The sequence below is a fragment of the Tribolium castaneum genome, chromosome 2, assembly GCF_031307605.1.
Source record: "Tribolium castaneum strain GA2 chromosome 2, icTriCast1.1, whole genome shotgun sequence".
In the NCBI taxonomy this organism is placed as follows: Eukaryota; Metazoa; Arthropoda; class Insecta; order Coleoptera; family Tenebrionidae; genus Tribolium; species Tribolium castaneum.
Window position 1 is genome coordinate 1,142,076 of NC_087395.1, and position 21,640 is coordinate 1,163,715.

The 21,640-nt window shown below is 32.1% G+C and overlaps 1 protein-coding gene and 1 long non-coding RNA gene across 2 annotated transcripts; both read right to left on the reverse strand.

Moving 5' to 3' along the window:
• Positions 1-1,790: 1,790 nt before the first annotated feature.
• On the reverse strand, positions 1,791-21,614 carry fu (fused). Its single transcript, XM_064354724.1, has 7 exons — positions 21,447-21,614; positions 21,285-21,398; positions 9,880-10,025; positions 8,456-9,830; positions 8,375-8,405; positions 1,938-2,773; positions 1,791-1,887 (listed from the first exon to the last, which is right to left on the reverse strand). The coding sequence occupies exons 1-7, from the start codon at positions 21,612-21,614 to the stop codon at positions 1,816-1,818; spliced, it is 2,742 nt and encodes a 913-aa protein (XP_064210794.1). The 3' UTR covers positions 1,791-1,815.
• LOC135265303 (uncharacterized) lies at positions 4,547-5,617 on the reverse strand. The gene is made up of 2 exons (XR_010332905.1): positions 4,694-5,617; positions 4,547-4,643 (listed from the first exon to the last, which is right to left on the reverse strand). It is a non-coding gene; the product is annotated as an uncharacterized LOC135265303 (long non-coding RNA).
• Positions 21,615-21,640: the final 26 nt, after the last annotated feature.

A 21,640-nucleotide genomic window follows, 5' to 3' on the forward strand; every position in this document is an offset into this window, starting at 1 on the left:
TCCGAATTGGGAAAGTTGGGATATTGAACGTCAATTTTCGAAATTTTGTTTCATATACGTCCGTTGGAAACAAATTGGGATAGAAATCAGTGGTGTTACATTTCAAATATGGCGAAATTTGAATTTGTACAAATTGTGGCTGTTCATAGACTGAATTAATTTTTCATGATTTCAAAATTGTGACAATTTTTTCTGCCAATAAAACTTTTGGTATGCAGAAATCCAGAAATTGTACTTGAATCTAATTTATTTCTTTGGTTTGTCTTCATTAAATTACTTCTTGTTGGATTTCCTTGGCGTGGAAACTAAATAAAACAAACTTTAAAAAAACCCGACACACAAACACTACGCGTTTCAACCACAAAGTGGTCATCCTCAGGTGAGAATTCTCACCTTTATTCATTAAATTAATCACAGAAGAATGAGGTAGTATAAAAAATATTAATAACTTAAAAACATAAGTTATCATAAAATGCTAAATAACAGTGTTTCGTCACCCATTTTTAATTCTTTAACTTCTTGTCAGAATAACAGAACGTCGTCTGGAAAACAAGAAATTTGTGGCGTATTTCTTAACAGTCGCCACTCACTGTCTAAATTTTGTAAATTTTTATCTTCAATTAAACTTGGAAAAAATACTACAACATGGTATTGTACCTAATTTAATTGTTTTCGGGTCTAAACAAATTAATTTCTGTAAAATATTCTCTTTTAGGGGAAATCTTTGTAGTATTTGTTTGCAAATTTTAACGACTAATTCTAACATCTGACTCGGAAAAATTTATCATTTTTTACAGAAAATATTTTCTCTGGCGCATCCACCATTTTTGTAAAATATTTTTAATCCTAACTTAACTGCATCTTATTTGTCGGTAGCTTTCGTACAAGTTAAAGTAAATTTCAAACATTTTTTATATCAATCAGTGATTTATAATTTTTTACAGAAAATATATTTCCTGGCGCATCCACCATTTTTGTAAAATATTTATAATCCTAATTTAACTGCATCTTGTTTATCGGTGGTTTTCGTACACAAGTTAAAGTACTTTCCAGACATTTTTTATATCAATCAATAATATATAATTTTTTACAGCAATTTTTTTCGACTCATCCCCTATTTTTGTAAAATATTTTCAATCCTAATTTAACTGCATCTTATTTGTCGGTAGTTTTCGAATATGTAAAAGTAAATTTCAAATATTTTTTCATATCAATCAGCAATTTATACATTTTCTCCAAAAAAAATTTTCACCGGCGCAACCACCATTTTTGTAAAATATTTTTAATCTTAATTTAACAGCAGGTAGGTTTCGTACAAGTTAAAATAAAATTCATATATTTTTTCTATCCATCAAAGATTTATCATTTTCTACAGAAAATATTTTCCACGGCGCAACCACCATTTTTGTAAAATATTTTTAATCCTATTTTACCTGCATCTTGTTTGTCGGTAGTTTTCGTACAAGTTAAAGTAAATTTCAAACATTTTTTTATATCAATCAGCAATTTATACATTTTTTACAAAAAATATTTTCCCCGGCGCCTCCACCATTTTTGTAAAATATTTTTATTCCTAATTTAGCTGCATCTTCTTTGTCGGTAGTTTTCGAACAATAAATTTCTCCTGTTGAATGGATTTGTAATTAAAAAAATAATAACTTGTGACTTTACTCCTATTTTATGCCAAATTTTATAAGATTTTTTCAAACAAAAATCTGTTTTTTTTAGTAATGTGTAAATAAAGCTACATTGATAAAAAAACACAAAAAGGTAAATAAAAAACCATAACATAAAAATAATAAGTTTTTATTAAAATCAAGTTGGTTTCACAATAGACAGTTTATAAAAATCTTTACACCTAAGTTCTTTAACGGTGCGATCAGCAGCCTAGAATAAAGACAATTAAAATGCAAATTCTGCATTCAAACAAAACTTACATTCCTAACACTTCCAATCGAATCATACATTAGAGCTTCCAAAGTCTCTCTCACAGTTTCATTCCAAAAAACTTCCACCTTATTGGCTGGCAAATGTTTGCCTAAAAACAAAAGAAAAAAACACGTCCGTTCTTGCATCAGGGGATTATTATGTCGCAATAATTCCACAAAATTAACACTTTTCCCTTCATTCAAAACAATTCGATCGACTAGTTCAAAATGTTCGGGAAAAACGCGCAAAACATGCGTCAAAATCGCCAACAAATCCATAACCAGTTGTAATCGACTTTTGCAAATCAAAAGAAACGATTTCAAAATCGCATACACATTCAAAACAGCGATGGAATCACACAATTGACTCAAAAACTCGTTATCCAAATGCACCAAATGTGTAATCAACATATAGACACATTCAAGTGCTTCAAAATCTTCCTCTGTTAAATCAGCTATATTCTTGTAAGTCGTTTCATCACTGGAACTTTTCAAGACTTTCATTATTTTTTTGAAGGAGTAAATCAAATTTGGAACCAACTTCACTAAGACGAACACTTTTTTGATTTGTTCCTTGATCTCGTGTGAAATTCCTCGAAGAGCGAAAGGTAACGATAAAAGCTTAGCGACATAAATCAACACTTTTGGACTTGTATTAGTGTTACGTAACGGTGACACAATTATGTTAGTCAGGTATGTTTGTGTCAACGAAGTGAGTTCACCTCCGATAACTTCCTCCATTGATTTTTGCAAAAAAACGATCCATTCTTCAGTTTCAATCGAATGATTTTCTACAATAAAAAAGTCATTTCGAACGGATAATGATAAATCATTGTTTTTTAAGTCTTGTGTTGAAACTTTCGGTCCACCATTTTTGAAAAATAAATTGTATATCAATCAGTGATTTAGAATTTTTTATGGAAAATATATTTCCCGGCACATCTACCATCTTTGTAAAATATTTTTAATTCTAATTTAACTGCATCTTGTTTGTTGGTGGTTAAAGTAAATTTCAAACATTTTTTATATCAATCAGTGATTTATAACTATTTTACAAACAATATTTTCCCCGGCGCATCCACCATTTTTAAAACATTTTTTAATCCTAATTTAGTTGCATCTTAGTTATCGATAGTTTTCGAACAAGTTAAAGTAAATTTCAAACATTTTTTATATCAATCAGTAATTTCTAAATTTTTTACAGAAAATATTTTCCTCGACGCATCCACCAATTTTGTAAAAAAATAATCCCAATTTAACTGCATCATTTTTTATATCAATCATTTTCAATTAATTGTTGTTTTATTTAATTCTGTTTTTTTATATTTTTGAACAGGATAGATAAATAAATAATTTTAATTTTTGTACAAAAAATATTTTTCCCGGCGCATCCACCATTTTTGTAAAATATTTTCAATCCTAATTTAACTGATCTTGTTTATCGGTAGTTTTTGTACAAGTTAAGGTAAAATTCAAACATTTTTTTATATTAATCAGTAATATATAAATTTTTTACAAAAAATATTTTTCCTGGCGCATCCATTATTTTTCTAAAATATTTATAATCCTAATTTAACTGCATCTTGTTTATCGCTAGTTTTCGTACAAGTTAAAGAAATTTTCAGACATTTTTTATATCAATTAATGATATATAATTTTTTTACAGCACTTTTTTTTTCGGCTCATCCACTCTTTTTGTAAAATATTTTCAATCCTCATTAATTTAACTACATCTTATTTGAAGGTAGTTTTCATAGAAGTTAAAATAAAATTCAAGCATTTTTGATATCACTCAGAGATTTATTAATTTTTTACAGAAAATATTTTCCCCGGCGCATCCACCATTTTTGTCAAATATTTTTAAACCTAATTTAACTGCATCTTATTTGTCGGTAGTTTTCGTAAAAGTTAAAGTAAATTTCAGATATAAATATTTTCCAAGGCGCATCCACCATTTTTGTAAAATATTTTGAATCCTAATTTAACTTCATCTTGTTTATCGATAGTTTTTGTACACGTTAAAGAAAATTTCAGACATTTTTTATATCAATCAATAATATATAATATTTTTACAGCAATTTTTTTTTCGGCTCATCCACTCTTTTTGTAAAATATTTTCGACACTAATTAATTCAACTGCATCTTATTTGTCGGTAGTTTTCGTACAAGTTCAAATAAAATTCAAACATTTTTATATCAATCAGTGATTTATTAATTTTTTACTGATTATATTTTTCCCGGCACATTTACCATTTTTTTAAATATTTTTAAACCTAATTTAACTGCATCTTGTTTGTCGGTAGTTTTTGTACAAGTTAAAGTAAAATTCAAATTTTTTTTATATCAATCAGTGATTTATATTTTTTTACAGAAAATATTTTCCCCGGCGCATCCACCATTTTTGTTTTGTCGGTAGTTTTCGAACGATAAATTTCTCCTATTGACTGGATTTGTAATTAATGTAATGTAATGTAATGTAATAATGACTTGTGGCTTTACTCCTATTTTATGCTAAATTTTATAAGATTTTTTCAAACAAAAATCTGTTTTTTTTAGTAATGTGTAAATAAAGCTAAATTGATAAAAAAAACACAAAAAGGTAAATAAAAACCATAACATAAGAATAATAAGTTTTTATTAAAATCAAGTTGGTTTCACAATAGACAGTTTATAAAAATCTTTACACCTAAGTTCTTCAACGGTGCGATCATCAGCCTAGAATAAAAATAATTAAAATCCAAATTCTGTATTCGAACCAAACTTACATTCCTAACACTTCCAATCGAATCATACATTAGAGCTTCCAAAGTCTCTCTCACCGTTTCATTCCAAAAAACTTCCACCTTATTGGCTGGCAAATGTTTGCCTAAAAACAAAAGAAAAAAACACGTCCGTTCTTGCATCAAGGGATTATTATGTCGCAATAATTCCACAAAATTAACACTTTTCCCTTCACTCAAAACAATTCGATCGACTAGTTCAAAATGTTCGGGAAAAACGCGCAAAACATGCGTCAAAATCGCCAACAAATCCATAACCAGTTGTAATCGACTTTTGCAAATCAAAAGAAACGATTTCAAAATCGCATACACATTCAAAACAGCGATGGAATCACACAATTGACTCAAAAACTCGTTATCCAAATGCACCAAATGTGTAATCAACATATAGACACATTCAGCTATATTTTTGTAAGTCGTTTCATCACTGGAACTGTCCAAGACTTTCATTATTTTTTTGGAGGAGTAAATCAAATTTGGAACCAACTTCACTTCGAGAAACACTTTTTTGATTTGTTCCTTGGTCTCGTGTGAAATTCCTCGAAGAGCGAAAGGTAACAATAAAAGTTTAGCGACATAAACCAACACTTTTGGACTTGTATTAGTGTTACGTAATGGTGACACAATTATGTTAGTCAGGTATGTTTGTGTCAACGAAGTGAGTTCACCTCCGATAACTTTCTCCATTGATTTTTGCAAAAAAACGATCCATTCTTCAGTTTTAATCGAATGATTTTCTACAATAAAAAAGTCATTTCGAACGGATAATGATAAATCATTGTTTTTTAAGTCTTGTGTTGAAACTTTCGGTCCACCATTTTTGAAAAATAAATTGTATATTAATCAGTGATTTAAAATTTTTTACGGAAAATATATTTCCCGGCACATCCACCATCTTTGTAAAATATTTTTAATCCTAATTTAACTGCATCTTGTTTGTTGGTGGTTAAAGTAAATTTCAAACATTTTTTATATCAATCAGTGATTTATAACTATTTTACAAAAAATATTTTCCCCGGCGCATCCACCATTTTTAAAATATTTTTTTAATCCTAATTTAGTTGCATCTTAGTTATCGATAGTTTTCGAACAAGTTAAAGTAAATTTCAAACATTTTTTATATCAACCTGTAATTTATAAATTTTTTACAGAAAATATTTTCCTCGACGCATCCACCAATTTTGTAAAAAAATAATCCCAATTTAACTGCATCATTTTTTATATCAATCATTTTCAATTAATTGTTGTTTTATTTAATTCTGTTTTCTTATATTTTTGAACAGGATAGATAAATAAATAATTTTAATTTTTGTACAGAAAATATTTTTCCGGCGAATCCACCCTTTTTGTAAAATAGTTGTAATCCAAATTTAGCTGGATCTTGTTTGTCGGTAGTTTTCGAACAAGTTAAAGTAAATTTCAAACTTTTTTTATATCAATCAGTAATTTATAAATTTTTTACAGAAAACATTTTTCACGACGCGTCCACACTTTTTGTGAAATATTTTAATCCCAATTTAACTGCATTTTGTTTGTCGGTAGTTTTCATACAAGTTAAAGTATTTTTCAAACATTTTTTATATCAATCAGTAATTAATAAATTTTTACAGAAAATATTTTCCCCGGCGCATCCACCATTTTTGTAAAATATTTTCAATCCTAATTTAACTGATCTTGTTTATCGGTAGTTTTTGTACAAGTTAAGGTAAAATTCAAAAATTTTTTATATTAATCAGTAATATATAAATTTTCTACAAAAAATATTTTTCCTGGCGCATCCATTATTTTTCTAAAATATTTATAACCCTAATTTAACTGCATCTTGTTTATCGCTAGTTTTCGTACAAGTAAAAGAAATTTTCAGACATTTTTTATATCAATTAATGATATATAATTTTTTACAGCACATTTTTTTTTCGGCTCATCCACTCTTTTTGTAAAATATTTTCAATACTAATTAATTTAACTACATCTTATTTGTCGGTAGTTTTCATACAAGTTAAAATAAAACTCAAGCATTTTTGATATCAATCAGAGATTTATTAATTTTTTACAGAAAATATTTTCCCCGGCGCATCCACCATTTTTGTCAAATATTTTTAAACCTAATTTAACTGCATCTTATTTGTCGGTAGTTTTCGTAAAAGTTAAAGTAAATTTCAAAGATTAAATCAATCAGTGATTTACATTTTTTACAAAAAATATTTTTCCTGTCGTATCCACCATTTTTGTAAAATATTTTGAATCCTAATTTACCTGCATCTTGTTTGTCGGTAGTTTTCGCACACGTTAATGTAAATTTCAAACATTTTTTTATATCAATCAGTAAATTATTTTTTTTACAAAAAATTTTCCCGGCGCATACCATTTTTGCAAAATATTTTTAATTCTAATTTAACTGCATCTTGTTTGTTGATAGTTTTCGAATAAGTGAATATAAATTTTAAACATTTCTTTATATCAATCAATGATTTATAATTTTTTACAGAAAATATTTTCCCGGCGCATCCACCATTTTTGTAAATCATTTTTAATTCTAATTTAACTGCATCTTATTTGTCGGTAGTTTTCGTACAAGTTCAAATAAAATTCAAACATTTTCATATCAATCAGTGATTTATTAATTTTTTACTGAATATATTTTTCTCGGCGCATCCACCATTTTTTTTTAAATATTTTAAAACCTAATTTAACTGCATCTTGTTTGTCGGTAGTTTTTGTACAAGTTAAAGTAAAATTCAAAAATTTTTTATATCAATCAGTGATTTATAATTTTTTACAGAAAATATTTTCCCGGTGCATCCACCATTTTTGTAAAATATTTTTAGTTCTAATTTAACTGCATCTTGTTTGTCGGTAGTTTTCGTACACGTTAATGTAAATTTCAAACATTTTTTTATATCAATCAGTAAATTATTTTTTTTACAAAAAATTTTCCCGGTGCATACACCATTTTTGTAAAATATTTTTAATTCTAATTTAACTGCACCTTATTTGTTGGTAGTTTTCGAATAAGTAAATATAAATTTTAAACATTTCTTTATATCAATCAATGATTTATAATTTTTTACAGAAAATATTTTTCCCGGCGCATCCACCATTTTTTTTTAATATTTTTAAACCTAATTTAACTGCATCTTGTTTGTCGGTAGTTTTCATACAAATTAAAGTAAAATTCAAAAATTTTTTATATCAATCAGTGATTTATAATGTTTTACAGAAAATATTTTCCCGGTGCATCCACCATTTTTGTAAAATATTTTTAATTCTAATTTAATTGCATTTTTTTTGTCGGTAGTTTTCGAACAAGTTAAAGTAAATTTTAAACATTTCTTTATATCAATCAATGATTTATAATTTTTTAAAGAAAATATTTTCCCCGACGCATCCACCATTTTTGTTTTGTCGGTAGTTTTCGAACGATAAATTTTTCCTATTGACTGGATTTGTAATTAAAAAAATAGTAACTTGTGGCTTTACTCCTATTTTATGCCAAATTTTATAAGATTTTTTCAAACAAAAATCTGTTTTTTTTAGTAATGTGTAAATAAAGCTACATTGATAAAAAAAAACACAAAAAGGTAAATAAAAAACCATAACAAAAAATAATAAGTTTTTATTAAAATCAAGTTGGTTTCACAATAGACAGTTTATAAAAATCTTTACACCTAAGTTCTTCAACAGTGCGATCAGCAGCCTAGAATAAAAATGATTAAAATTCAAATTCTGCATTCGAACTAAACTTACATTCCTAACACTTCCAATTGAATCGTACATTAGAGCTTCCAAAGTCTCTCTCACAGTTTCATTCCAAAAAACTTCCACCTTATTGGTTGGCAAATGTTTGCCTAAAAACAAAAGAAAAAAACACGTCCGTTCTTGCATCAGGGGATTATTATGTCGCAACAATTCCACAAAATTTACACTTTTCCCTTCACTCAAAACAATTCGATCGACTAGTTCAAAATGTTCGGGAAAAACGCGCAAAACATGCGTCAAAATCGCCAACAAATCCATAACCAGTTGTAATCGATTTTTGCAAATCAAAAGAAACGATTTCAAAATCGCATACACATTCAAAACAGCGATGGAATCACACAATTGACTCAAAAACTCGTTATCCAAATGCACCAAATGTGTAATCAACATATAGACACATTCAAGTGCTTCAAAATCTTCCTCTGTTAAATCAGCTATATTTTTGTAAGTCGTTTCATCATTGGAACTGTCCAAGACTTTCATTATTTTTTTGGAGGAGTAAATCAAATTTGGAACCAACTTCACTTCGAGAAACACTTTTTTGATTTGTTCCTTGGTCTCGTGTGAAATTCCTCGAAGAGCGAAAGGTAACGATAAAAGTTTAGCGACATAAACCAACACTTTCGGACTTGTGTTAGTGTTACGTAACGGTGACACAATTATGTTAGTTAGGTATGTTTGTGTCAACGAAGTGAGTTCACCTCCGATAACTTCCTCCATTGATTTTTGCAAAAAAACAATCCATTCTTCAGTTTCAATCGGATGATTTTCTTCAATAAAAGTGTCATTTCGAACCGATGATGATAAATTATTGTTTTTCAAGTCTTGTGTTGAAACTTTCGATTCGCTTGATTTCACCTTGTTAGTCATTCGCTCTTTTCTTTGCTGTTCTTGCACTTGTAGCGTATTTTCAGACAGGGCTCGAGTCAAGGGCATGTTAGTCGAGTCATTACAAATCAAAATGTGTCCTTTGACAAAATCATGATTCAAAATTTGCTCCCAATTGATTCTCTTCAAGGGATCTTTCTGTAAAAGCCCTTTGAGGAAAGAGACACAACTTTCCGAAACCAAAGTAGGCCATCGGATCTGTTCGTGTCGAATCAATCGAATCAAATGCAAAATGGACGCCGTACAAAATGGCGGCGCTCCCACTAACAACTCGTACATAATACAACCAAGTGACCACAAGTCAGCTTTATAATCATACGGTTGTTCTTCAATCAATTCTGGTGCCATATAAAGAGGCGTTCCTTTAATTGAGGTTAAGACGTGAGTTCCAGTGCTCATATTTCGCGCAAAACCAAAGTCGCATAATTTCGCGCGGTTTTTTGAATCAATTAGAATGTTTTGCGGTTTCAGGTCGCTAAAACTGCGTGTTAAAAAAACTGGCATAAATTATTGTGTTTTGTCACCGATGTAAAACACGATGAGAATGTAAATAATTGAGAGCTGATACTAAGTCCCAAATAATTGGACTTGCACGTTCTTCTGTCAAATAACCTTCTTTGCCCAGAACTGTATTTAGTTCTTTTTGGGCGAATTCGGTCACGACTACAATCTGAAACAAGAATTGGAGGTGTATTAGTGGTCAGTGTTCATACAAATTTAAAGAAAAGGGAACAAAAAGTAAAAAAAAATAAAAAACTGCAACGAATTTTAGTTTGGGTGAGATCTACAAGATGTTCCGTCTAAACCCCACAATAATAATTATAGTCTGAAATTATTTTTTTTTAATTAGGAAATATTTTTCAGCTCAGTTGAAATAGGATGCCTATGTCTTTCCTCTGGTGTTTTCATATTTCTAAAAAATAATAACAAATCCCAAATGTTTAGAGCCGGTTTACAGAACATTTTAATTGCAATCACATTTTAATTCAAGATTAACTAAACATTTGTCAATGCATTTTAAATAGAATTAGCTTAATTCTAAATTAAATCTTAAACTGTAAACCAGCCCTTAAAGTTTAGTTTTTAGAACTTGAAGCACCCATAACTATTTTTTTTTAAATGTAATGCCACAAGTTTTATTTCATTAAATGGTACAGAATTTAATTTTGCATTGATCTGTATTAACATTTCCTATACTTATGTTTAATAGTTTTCAAGTCACAATAACTTTTTGTTTTGAGAAATTCAGTAGTCATAGGCCTTATCTCATAGGTTTCCATGGAAACAAAAGAAAAAAATTGAGAAATTATAGTATAGTCTGTCTAAAAGCCGTCAGGTTGGCATTATCATAAATAGGAATTTTTTTGAATTAAGGTTGGTGTAATTTTTTACCTGAAAAATTCAATTTCTCTTTTAGACTCAAGGAATTAACGACTAAAACTGACGTCCAATTTTCAAAAATGTCAAATCTGGTGTTCAAAATATCAAATACAGAATACAGCCAGTTTCAAAAGTGGTTGGACATGAACTTTGATGGTGATATAGTCTGGTCTTTATCAGAATTTTGACACTGACAGTTGATTTATTAAAAAAATGAACTATATATTATGATACGAGTTTGCCGATTGACACTGACAGTTCTCTCAGAAAAATGTCAAAAAACTAGGATGTCAACATTATCCAACTAAATTACCCTAGTTTTTAGTGTAATTATTATAGCACTCCGTTAGATATTACGATACGCAAATAGCGTATCGTAATGACCTGAGTACGAAACCGAAGTAGAAAAAATTTTGTATACGATCTAAATCGACCATCCTGAATACAACTAAATTATTTTCAAAATTGCTGTATTTCCGAAACTACGAGAAACTGGCGCCAACTTTAAAATTTTAAATAGTAACCACATTAGTTTAATTACATATTTGAATTCGCTTCGTAAATCTGAGTAAAATGTATGTACTTTCGTTGTTACTACTGTCATGGTTTTTAACGTATGTCATTTTTTTTAAACAAATTTTCATTTGCAGGGGTTCATTTAAAATATCACAGCTCGTGAACCGTTTACAGTAAGTGAAAAATTCTTTTTGCATTTGATAGCCAAAGCTTCGAAGGATCTTCTCAAATCTTCAGGATTGTCAACTGTCAAGTTGCAAGGCTACTATGACTTTTATTAACATCTTCTATATCTATCTCTTAGAGTTAAAAACTGAATTTTGGCTTATTATTTTCATTTTTAAACAAGTAAACTTTCGAAAAATACGATAAAATTGTGCTATTAATTAAAAGAAATGCTCGATTTGTTTACCATTTTCATTCAGGAAGTTCAAAATGCCATGCCAGACTGATTGAGTTACTTTACATAATTCAATATGTTATAATAAACCATAATTAAATATTAATAGTTTTATTGCTTATTCGATAATAAACCAGATAAAAACTAAAGAAAATATTGAAGTTTAACATTATTGTTGACCACTTTGCAAAGTCTACTTGATTAGCTATGAAAATTACGAAGTAAAATCTCTTTTTTGTGATTTTTTCAAAAACTGTAAGAGATATGAAAGAAAAATTGTTTTACAAAATTACTTGATACAGAAAATAAGAAAATAAAAAGTAACCAATAAAGACAAAACAATCTAAAAACAATTGGATTAATAAAACATTGGAAAAAATGTGGCCGCAGAAGACAGTATTGAAAATGGAAAGAAAGGAAGATAAAAAACTATAAAAAAATAGTAAAAAAGAAAAGACGAGATAAAGGATATATAGAAAAGGACCATAAGAAACCACAAAAACGAACTAGACAAAAGACGAAGCCAAAAATTAAAGACTGTATAAAAAATTATATAGCAAAATAAAAAAACGCAAATAATAATGATAATATAAAAAAGAAATGACAAAGCAAAATGTCGCCGGAGAGATAAACCCACAAAATTAAAAAAAAAAATTAAAAAATGCAAAAAAGACATAAAGAAAACATACGGAATGAAACGAGGACATAAGGAAAAAAATGGTAAGACAAACAATTAAAGGCTAAGAAAATAGAAGAAAACATTACATGGCGAAGACAAATTCTGCAAAAACTTAAATACAAAAATTATGTAAAATATGTTCGAGAAATTGTAGTTTCCTGATTCTAAATTGTGTTAGATTTCTGGTGTTACCACAACTCAGACGTGTAAATAATTCACAAACATTATTACAATTGTAAATTTAAGTATGATTTAATTAATTACTGGGCTAGCAGAAAAAAATAAACAGCGTCTTGTCTGCTATACCAGACAATTAAATCACACTTAAATAAAAATAACAACAGACGTTGAACAGTGAATCAAAATTTTTGAAAATGTGTTTGTTGGTACAAAAAGCATTTTTCTAAAATCACCAAACAAAATTTTTACACAGTTTCCACCAAATTAACACGAAAATAACCAGATTTGGTGTTGGTTGTCAAATATTTGTACACTATATTGAAAATCTTTGTTTAAAAAACGAAAAGAACGAAAAGAAAAATTGTCTCACCTCATTTGGTGTTTAAAACAAAAATGTTTAGATCGTCCGCATACAACAGATTACGACAATTTAATTCAGCGACAAGATCGCTAATAGATAATAGGAAAAAATTGAACAATATAAATAAGTATAAGGAAAGAAAAACTTTACTTGAAAGAGAAAATAAGAAAATAAAGAGTATCCAATAAAGACAAAAAATCGAATAAAAAAATAAAAATTGGAAAAAAGATGGCCGCAAAAGACATTATTGGAAATGTAAAGAAAGGATGATTAAGAAAAAACTATATAGAATTATAAAATAGAAGAAAAAGAACAGAAGAAACCACAAACAACTAACTACAAAAGACGAAGCCAAAAATTGAAGACAATATATATGAAAGAAATATAGCAAAAGGTAAAAAAATAAAATAATAAAGCAATAATAATATGAAAAAGAAATGCTAAAGCAAAGAATAGAATAATGTCGCAAGAGAAATAAGCCCACAAAATTAAAAAAAATAAAATATAAAAATGCAAAAAGACATAAAAACACACAAAAAAACGAAGACATGTAAATGAAACTCGGAATTCACCCAAAAACTAATTTATTAGCAAATTAGATTCAACAACGACATTGACACTTCCACAGTGTCCTTCCAACTAACTAGGCGTTGCCCGTACGCGCCTCACGCGTCATCATTTCCCGCCAATTTCAACAGCAGCGCCCCCTTCACTTAACAGTCGGCCACGCTTCCGTGTTCCACGTCCTCGGGGAACCACCGGTGTTTCTAAAACAAGTAATTAACCAATACCATGTATCCGAGCCGTAGTATACATCTACAGCCCGAGTCCCACTTAAGAACTATTTATAAACAACCTGAAAATAATCATAATCGTTTTTCTCACGTTGAGAATGAATCTGAAAATAATCATAATCGTGTTTCTCACGTTGAGAATGAATCTGAAAATAATCATAATCGTGTTTCTCACGTTGAGAATTAATTAAGAACAACAACAATAAGAACACCAACAACAACAACAATAAGAACACCAACACCAACAAGATCAGTAACCTCAAGAATAAGTAGAAGAACAATAACAAGAACAAGAACAATAACAACAACAACAAATCATTAACTCATGAGTTTCAACGTAAAGCGCTTAAAAACAACATTTGGGCCCAAAATCGTGAGTTCACGTTGAACTTCACTCAGCTTCACAGCGAACTCAGTCATTCGTCACTGACATCGCCTATTGTTTCGTCTCCACTCGTCGTGGCGACAACGTAATGTCTCAATTTGTCCACTGAGTGAACACCCTCATATCGTTTTTGGGAACGCGTCGCCCCCGGCATGTCCGTCACGACATACCTATCGTAGTCGAGCACTTTCTGAATTCGGTACGGTCCCGAATATTTAGGTAACAGCTTCCGACTTTTGCCCTCGTTTGAAGCTCGCGTGGTGCGTACCAACACGAGATCACCTACATTAAATCTCTTTGGGGCACAGCGTCGCTTGTCATAACGCTCTTTTTGCTTCTGCTGTTCCTTTTCGACACGCTGAGCAACGTCTGCTCGTGTCCGTGGCAAATCACCATCATGAACACCCTCTGTCACCACGTTGGTGAGGATTGAGTCATTAGCATGTCGAGGTGTATACCCCAACAACAATTCGTATGGACTTTTGCCCGTAGTCGAATTCGGCGTAGAATTAATACCCCAACTAATTCTACTCACAAAGTCATCCCATTTCTCTTCTTCTCTCGAGCTAGCAGCAAGCTGAGATAAAATCGTACGATTTAATCGCTCCACCTGGCCATTAGCCCGTGGTGTGGCAGTCGCGGTTAGTACTAATTTAACGTTTAAATCGGTACAATGTGTCTTAAACTTTTTGCTAGAAAAACAAGCCCCACGATCGGCTATTATACGTTTAGGTACACCAAACATTCCTGTAAGAGAAGCTAAAAATGATAAAACAGGGCCCACCTTAGTATTAGGCACGGCCCTGAGAAAGACAAATTTAGTAAATGCATCGATAATAGCTAAAAGATAAGAATTATGTGATTTGCTCTTTACAAATGGTCCCAAATGATCCATGTGCAATGTGTCAAATGGTTGCGAATTCTTAGGTATGGGATTCAAAAATCCTGGCTGTTTTCCTCCGGCTTCCTTATTGTAGAGACACTCCAAGCAGCTAGAAATATATTTATGAACATACCTCCGCATTGAAGGAAACCAATAAGATTTCGACACAGATGCCAAAGTTTTCTCATTCGATAAATGGCCAATTCCATCGTGGTGTGCTAATAAAATCTGGCGTCTTACCGCTTTTGGTACGACCCATTTTAATCCTGACTCAGTCTGTTTGAATACTCGACCATCTTTTAGTTTATACTCTTTGTGAATGGCACGCTCTTCAGCGTTAGTCGGTGATTTTTCCAATATTTCCTTCAACAATGCGCATCTCGCATCCTTCATTTGAACAGCGTATTTCTACTCAAAGCGTCAACGTGACTCATTTTACTGCCAGGTCTGTATTCTACAGTAAAGTCGAACTCAGAAGTCAACAACCACCATCTCCCAATTCGTGGAATCAAATCTCTCTTGGTAAGGGTTGTTCGTAAAGCATTACAGTCTGTGATCACCTTGAATTGAAGCCCCAACAAGTATACTCGATAATGTTTGAGAGAACAGACCACCGCTAGCGTTTCTAGCTCGTACGAGTGGTACCTTTGTTCCTCTTTGGTCGTCTGTCGGCTGAAAAACATAACTGGACGCAAAGATCCATCACCTTGTCGTTGCAACAGAATGCCACCAATTCCAACTTTAGAAGCGTCAGTGTGTAACTCCGTTTCAGCTTCCGCGTCGTAAATTGCAAGAACTGGTCTGCTCGTCAAGATGTCTTTTAAAGTCTGAAAAGCCCGCTCTTGTGCTTCTTCCCAAACAAATGCACTGCCTTTCTTTAGGAGACTCGTCAAACTACTTGCTATTGTTGCGTAATCTTTCACGTACTTTCGAAAGTACCCACACAAACCTAAGAATTGCCTAAGTTTGTGTACGTCTGTTGGTTTGGGAAAAGCTGTCACCGCTTTGATTTTTGTCTCGCCTGGCTTAATGCCTTCCGCACTGATCTCATGCCCTAAATACTCTATTTGACTTCCAAAGAAGCAACATTTACTCAGCTTTAGAGTCAATCCGAACTGTCGAAGCAATTGAAACACCGTTCGTAAATTGTTAAGACCTGTTTCAAAGTCTTTGGAAGGTATCAGAAGATCATCTATGTAACAAAAAGCGGTCTGAAACCGTAATGGACCCAACACCTTATTCATAGCTCGCTGAAACACTGCCGGAGCGTTGGCTAGACCAAAAGGCATGCGGACAAACTCGTAATGCCCATCAGGCGTAACAAATGCTGTCTTTGGAATCGATTCGGTGGCCATTGGGATCTGATAGTACCCACTCGCGAGATCTAGTGTGGTGAAAAACTTTGCACCTTTTAGTTTATCCAAATGTTCATCTACTCGTGGTAACGGAAAGCGATCTTTGATTGTTTTCGAATTTAATTGTCGATAATCAACACACATACGGTGTTGCCCATCTTTCTTCCGCACCAACAGTATGGGACTCGAATATGGCGAGTCTGATTCTCGTATGACTCCGCTACCTAACAAGTCATTTACTATGTCTCGAACAATTCTTCTTTCGTGATGCGATAACCGATAAGGACGATAAATTACAGGTTTATCATCAGTCAAAGTTAGCTTCATTTCTGCCGCAGTTGTGGCACCTATTTCCGCTACATTTCGTGCAAAACAATCTCGAAATTCGTTAACGAGTTGTAACAATTGCTCGAACTGAGCCGGGTCTAGATTCTTATTGACTTGTGTAAGAAGTTCCCACCGTTGAAAACTCTTTACCTCAACCTTCCCCACAGAAAACACACTCACCGTCGTAGCTGTCCTTTCCTGCTCGCAAGGCTCAGCTCTCGCAACGATTTGCGCCTTTCGATAGACCAGATCTTGGTGCGATAGATTGCGAACGGTCACTAGGCCTCCATCACATGTGACACACCGATGAACAACGTGTTCGAACCCTGGTCTCGGACGTTGACACCCTTCAACGTAATAAGCTCCTTTCCACCCATCGTCTTTTGCCTTGATTCGTATGCAACCAATGGATTGAGGAGGGATCACTGTTTCCTCTTCCGCCCAAAGTGCAACTTTTCGTGTCGGAAGTTGGCCTAGAAATGCTTGGATCGATTCGTTGTTTCCGTCAACTACTCTCACAGCTTCCTCATTTGCTATAATCGTATTAGCACCCGCATTCAGGAAGGTCTGTCCCACTATGACAGGCACACGTTGTGCACTGTCTTCGACGATCAAAGCTTTTACGTTTGCCTTGACAAGATCCACTTCTAGCTCTACTTCGACTTCCCCATGCACTTTGGTGATTCCCTGGCCATAACCACGAATCAAATGTAAACTTGGCTGCCACATCAGTCCCAATTCTCTAGCAACACTTTGCTTGACAAGGACCGGTTCAGCTCCTGAGTCAATGTAAGCTCGCGTCGGCTTACCATTAACCTTAATGTCTATGTAATAATTCTTATTATTACTTGCGTCAGCTACACTTGTCGTTAGTGCCTGCTTAGACATGTTTTCTTTTACTACGTTACCACGTCGGCACTCAGCATCCACATGTCCAATGCGACCACATTTCTTGCACTCAATTCTTGGTTTCGGGCACTTTGTCGCAACATGTCCTCGATTACGACAATTGTAACACCGAACTGACGAATACAGTTTTTGTGTTTCGACTCGACTTGGAAGGAACCTCCTCCTTTCCCGAGGCGCCTGCTTTGCGAGCGTATCCCGCTTGTCACCTTCGGATCTCAGAGTCGACAAATACTCAGCGTACAAGCTTTCGGGTGTAACGTAACGCCCTGCTCTAGCCCCATTTCTGAGAGTCACGTCAGTGATTCCATCAATAAGACAGGAGACTGCATTCGTTCCTGTTATGTCACAAGCCTGCAACAGATTTAATTTCCCAAAATAATATTGTGCCCAGGTTTCACCATCTTCCTTCACCCTATTCACTAGCTTACGAAGTGTGGAAGCATAATCGTGGTGATCGGGGAAGGTGGCTTGTAACAAACGTTTCCATTCATCCCAGCTCCGGTCGTATGCTGAGGGATCGAGATTGTCGTACCACTCCTTGGCCAACCCCTTGAGTCGACTTATCATGCCGTAAATCGTTGTACGTTCGTCCCAACCGTTCACGAGAGCCAACTGGTCAATTTTATGCAACCACTTAGTGGTACTAAAATTGGGGTTTCCTGGAGCGAATTCAGGAATCAGGTCACTTTTAATGCCAACTTGTCCTGATGTGTGCTCAAAATTGCGGTTTAGCAAACGTCGATTCAAGTTTTCCACAAGTTGCTCAAGTCTCGCGATTCTAGCGGACTCGGCCGAAACTGGGGGTGAATTTACTGTAGTGGAGACCCCAGGCGCGGACCTTTTCGGCCGTGGCTCATCGTCACTTGAGTCCGAGTCGTCCGAGTCCACATTTCCTCGGTACCTGTGACGCCCCATTGCGAAAATCTCATCAGAAAACTTTTCGCGCCTTTTGAGCCACACCCAAATGAAAATTGACAGCGTGTGGTTGCGTAACTCCTAGAACTCGTCAGAAATCAGAAAAATCAGATAAATTCGGCTAGCACCCGATTGATTTGTTCGATTTCAAGTAGTAAAACACAATTTTGTTACGAATGAAACGGTACAGATTCCCAAAACTTCAATTTTTGGCCCTTGCCTTGGCGACCCACAAATTCCTCACAAAATCACCACAATTCACCACTCTCTATCGGAAACGATTATTTGAGCAATATCCTACCGCTGCTCTGTAAATGAAACTCGGAATTCACCCAAAAACTAATTTATTAGCAAATTAGATTCAACAACGACATTGACACTTCCACAGTGTCCTTCCAACTAACTAGGCGTTGCCCGTACGCGCCTCACGCGTCATCATTTCCCGCCAATTTCAACAGCAGCGCCCCCTTCACTTAACAGACAGAAGGAAAAAAATGGTGAGACAAGCAGTCAAACGATACGAAAATAGAAGAAAACTGAAAAAATAATAACTTCATTGCGAACAAAAATTCTACAAATAATTAAACATAAAAATAATTTTAAATATGTTGGGGGAATACTCAGATTGTAACTGGTTTCCTGATTTCAAATTGTGTTAGATTTCTGGTGTCACCACAACTCAGTCCTGCGTAATTCACAAACATTATTTTTCAATTTTTGTAAATTTAAGGATAATTTGATTCACTACTAGAATAGCCGACAAGGAGCAATTTACTTTGATTTTTTATTTATATAAAAAAATTAACTGCATCTTGTCTCTGCTATCCCATTTAATTTATTAAATCATACTTAAATAAAAATAACAACAGACGTTGAACAGTGAATACAATTTTTTGTAAATGTGATTGTTGGTATAAAAAGCATTTTTCTAAAATCACCAAACAAAATTTTTGCACAGTTTTCATCAAATTAACACGAAAATCACAAGATTTGGTGTTGGTTGCCTAACATTTATACACTATATTGAAAATCTTTGTTTAAAAAACGAAAAGAACTTAGTAAAATATAAGGAAAAATTGTCTCTCTTTATTTGGTGTTTCAAACAAAAATTTTTAGATCGTCTGATCAACTGATTACAACAATTTAATTTAGCAACAAGATCATTAATAGATAATAGGCAAAAATAATAAGGAAAAAACAGTACAAGGAAATAAAAATTGTTTTACGAAATTACTTGAAAGAGAAAATAAGAAAATAAAGAATAACCAATAAAGACAAAAAATCTAAATTTTAAATAAAAAAATAAAAAATTGGAAAAGATGGCCTCAAAAAACATTATTGAAAATGTAAAAAAAGGATGATTAAGAAAAAACTATATAGAATAGAATAAAACTGTATAGAACTATACAGGATGCTCAAAAACTGGCGCACCAACTCAGTGGTACGCTGTTGAGAAGCATGTGTAGATCACGGAAAAAATCTTGAAAAAATTCCTAATGTCATATTTTAAAAAATATGGAGCTACAAACTTATTTTGTAAACTTCTTCAGTTTTCATTATTTTTTAATAGTTTTATGTTTCACACTAAGTAATCGTTCCCTAACACAACAATGAATAATTATTTTTAAATTTCCTATCAGACTTTAGCAGATTTTTTAATTAAAAAAAATAAAATTCGTCAAAAAAATCACAATTTGTAGATGTGTCAACATTGGGAATTATTACTTAGGAAACCGTTTCAAAAATAATTTATTTTTATTGTTGATTAAGTTCTATTGCGATCATCACTGTTAGACAACGTTGCCACATATCATCTAATTAAATATAATTAATATTTATAATTATATATATTTTTTATAATATATATATATATTTATAATATATATATATATATATATTATATATAATATAATTAATATAATTATTTATCAATAATTTTAATACAAAGAATTTTTTTACTAATTTTACCGTTATATGTAAGCAATTCTCTACCATATTCCAATAAGTTGGTGCGTCGGTTTTTGAGCACTCGGTAGAATAGAAAAAAAAGAACAGAATAAACCACAAACGACAAACTACAAAAGACGAAGCCATAAACTGAAGACAATATAATATGAAAGAAATATAGCAAAAGGTAAAAAAAAACAAAAAGTAAAGCAATGGTAATATGAAAAAGAAATGCTAAAGCAACGAATAGAATAATGTCGCAGGAGAAATAAACCCACAAAATTAAAAAAAAACAAAATAAAAAAATGCAAAAAAGGCATAAAAGAAAACACACAAAATTAAACGAAGATAGAAAGAAAAAATTATGAGACAAGCAGTTAAACGATACGAAAATAAAAGAAAACTGAAAAAATAATAAAAAATAACATGAAAAAATGTAATTTCATTGCGAACACAAATTCTACAAATAATTAAACATAAAAATAATTTAACATATGTTGGAGGAATACTGTTAGATTTCTGGTGTCACCACAACTTTTTACAATTTTTGTAAATTTAAGTATGATTTAAATCATTACTGGGATAGCAGACTAATTTACATTGGTTTTTTATTTATTAAAAAAAAAATAAACTCCATCTTGTCTCTACTATCCCATTTAATTTGTTAAATCATACTTAAATAAAAATAACAACAGACGTTGAACAGTGAATCAAAATTTTTGTAAATGTGATTGTTTGTATAAAAAGCATTTTTCTAAAATCACTAAACAAAATGTTTATACAGTTTTCACCAAATTAACACGAAAATCACCAGATTTGGTGTTGGTTGCCTAACATTTGTACGGTACATTGAAAATCTGTTTAAAAAACGAAAAGAACTTGGGAAAAATTGTCTCACCTCATTTGGAGTTTCAAACGAATCAAGCATTTGTATAATATTGGGATGATGCAAATGTCTTTGAATTTCACATTCCCTTCGTAGACCAATTATTTCCTTGTTCGATCTTCGACCCTAAATGAAATAAATTTGAACGAGTTCGAGCCTCAGTTTTTAACTCACTTTACAGATAACTTTTAAGGCAACAAAAGATGAATCTGCGATTACTTTCGCTTTGTAAACTCGTCCAAACGATCCTTCGCCCAATAATTTAATAACTTCATACTTGTCCATATCATTTTTTACACTTGGAGAGGATTGTTTTTGTTTACTTACACTTCCGCGTGACATTTTTTTGACAATCAGATGTTTGTCAC

What these genes read in the sequence shown, in the direction of transcription:
- fu (XM_064354724.1), bottom strand. Translation starts at nt 21,614, where the DNA reads ATGTCACGCGGAAGTGTAAGTAAACAAAAACAATCCTCTCCAAGTGTA. An exon ending in CGTTTGAAACTCCAAATGAG is followed by an intron (nt 10,026 to 21,284) that starts GTGAGACAATTT and finishes TTCTTGTTTCAG; the next exon opens with ATTGTAGTCGTGACCGAATT. An exon ending in TCTCATCGTGTTTTACATCG is followed by an intron (nt 9,831 to 9,879) that starts GTGACAAAACAC and finishes ACGCAGTTTTAG; the next exon opens with CGACCTGAAACCGCAAAACA.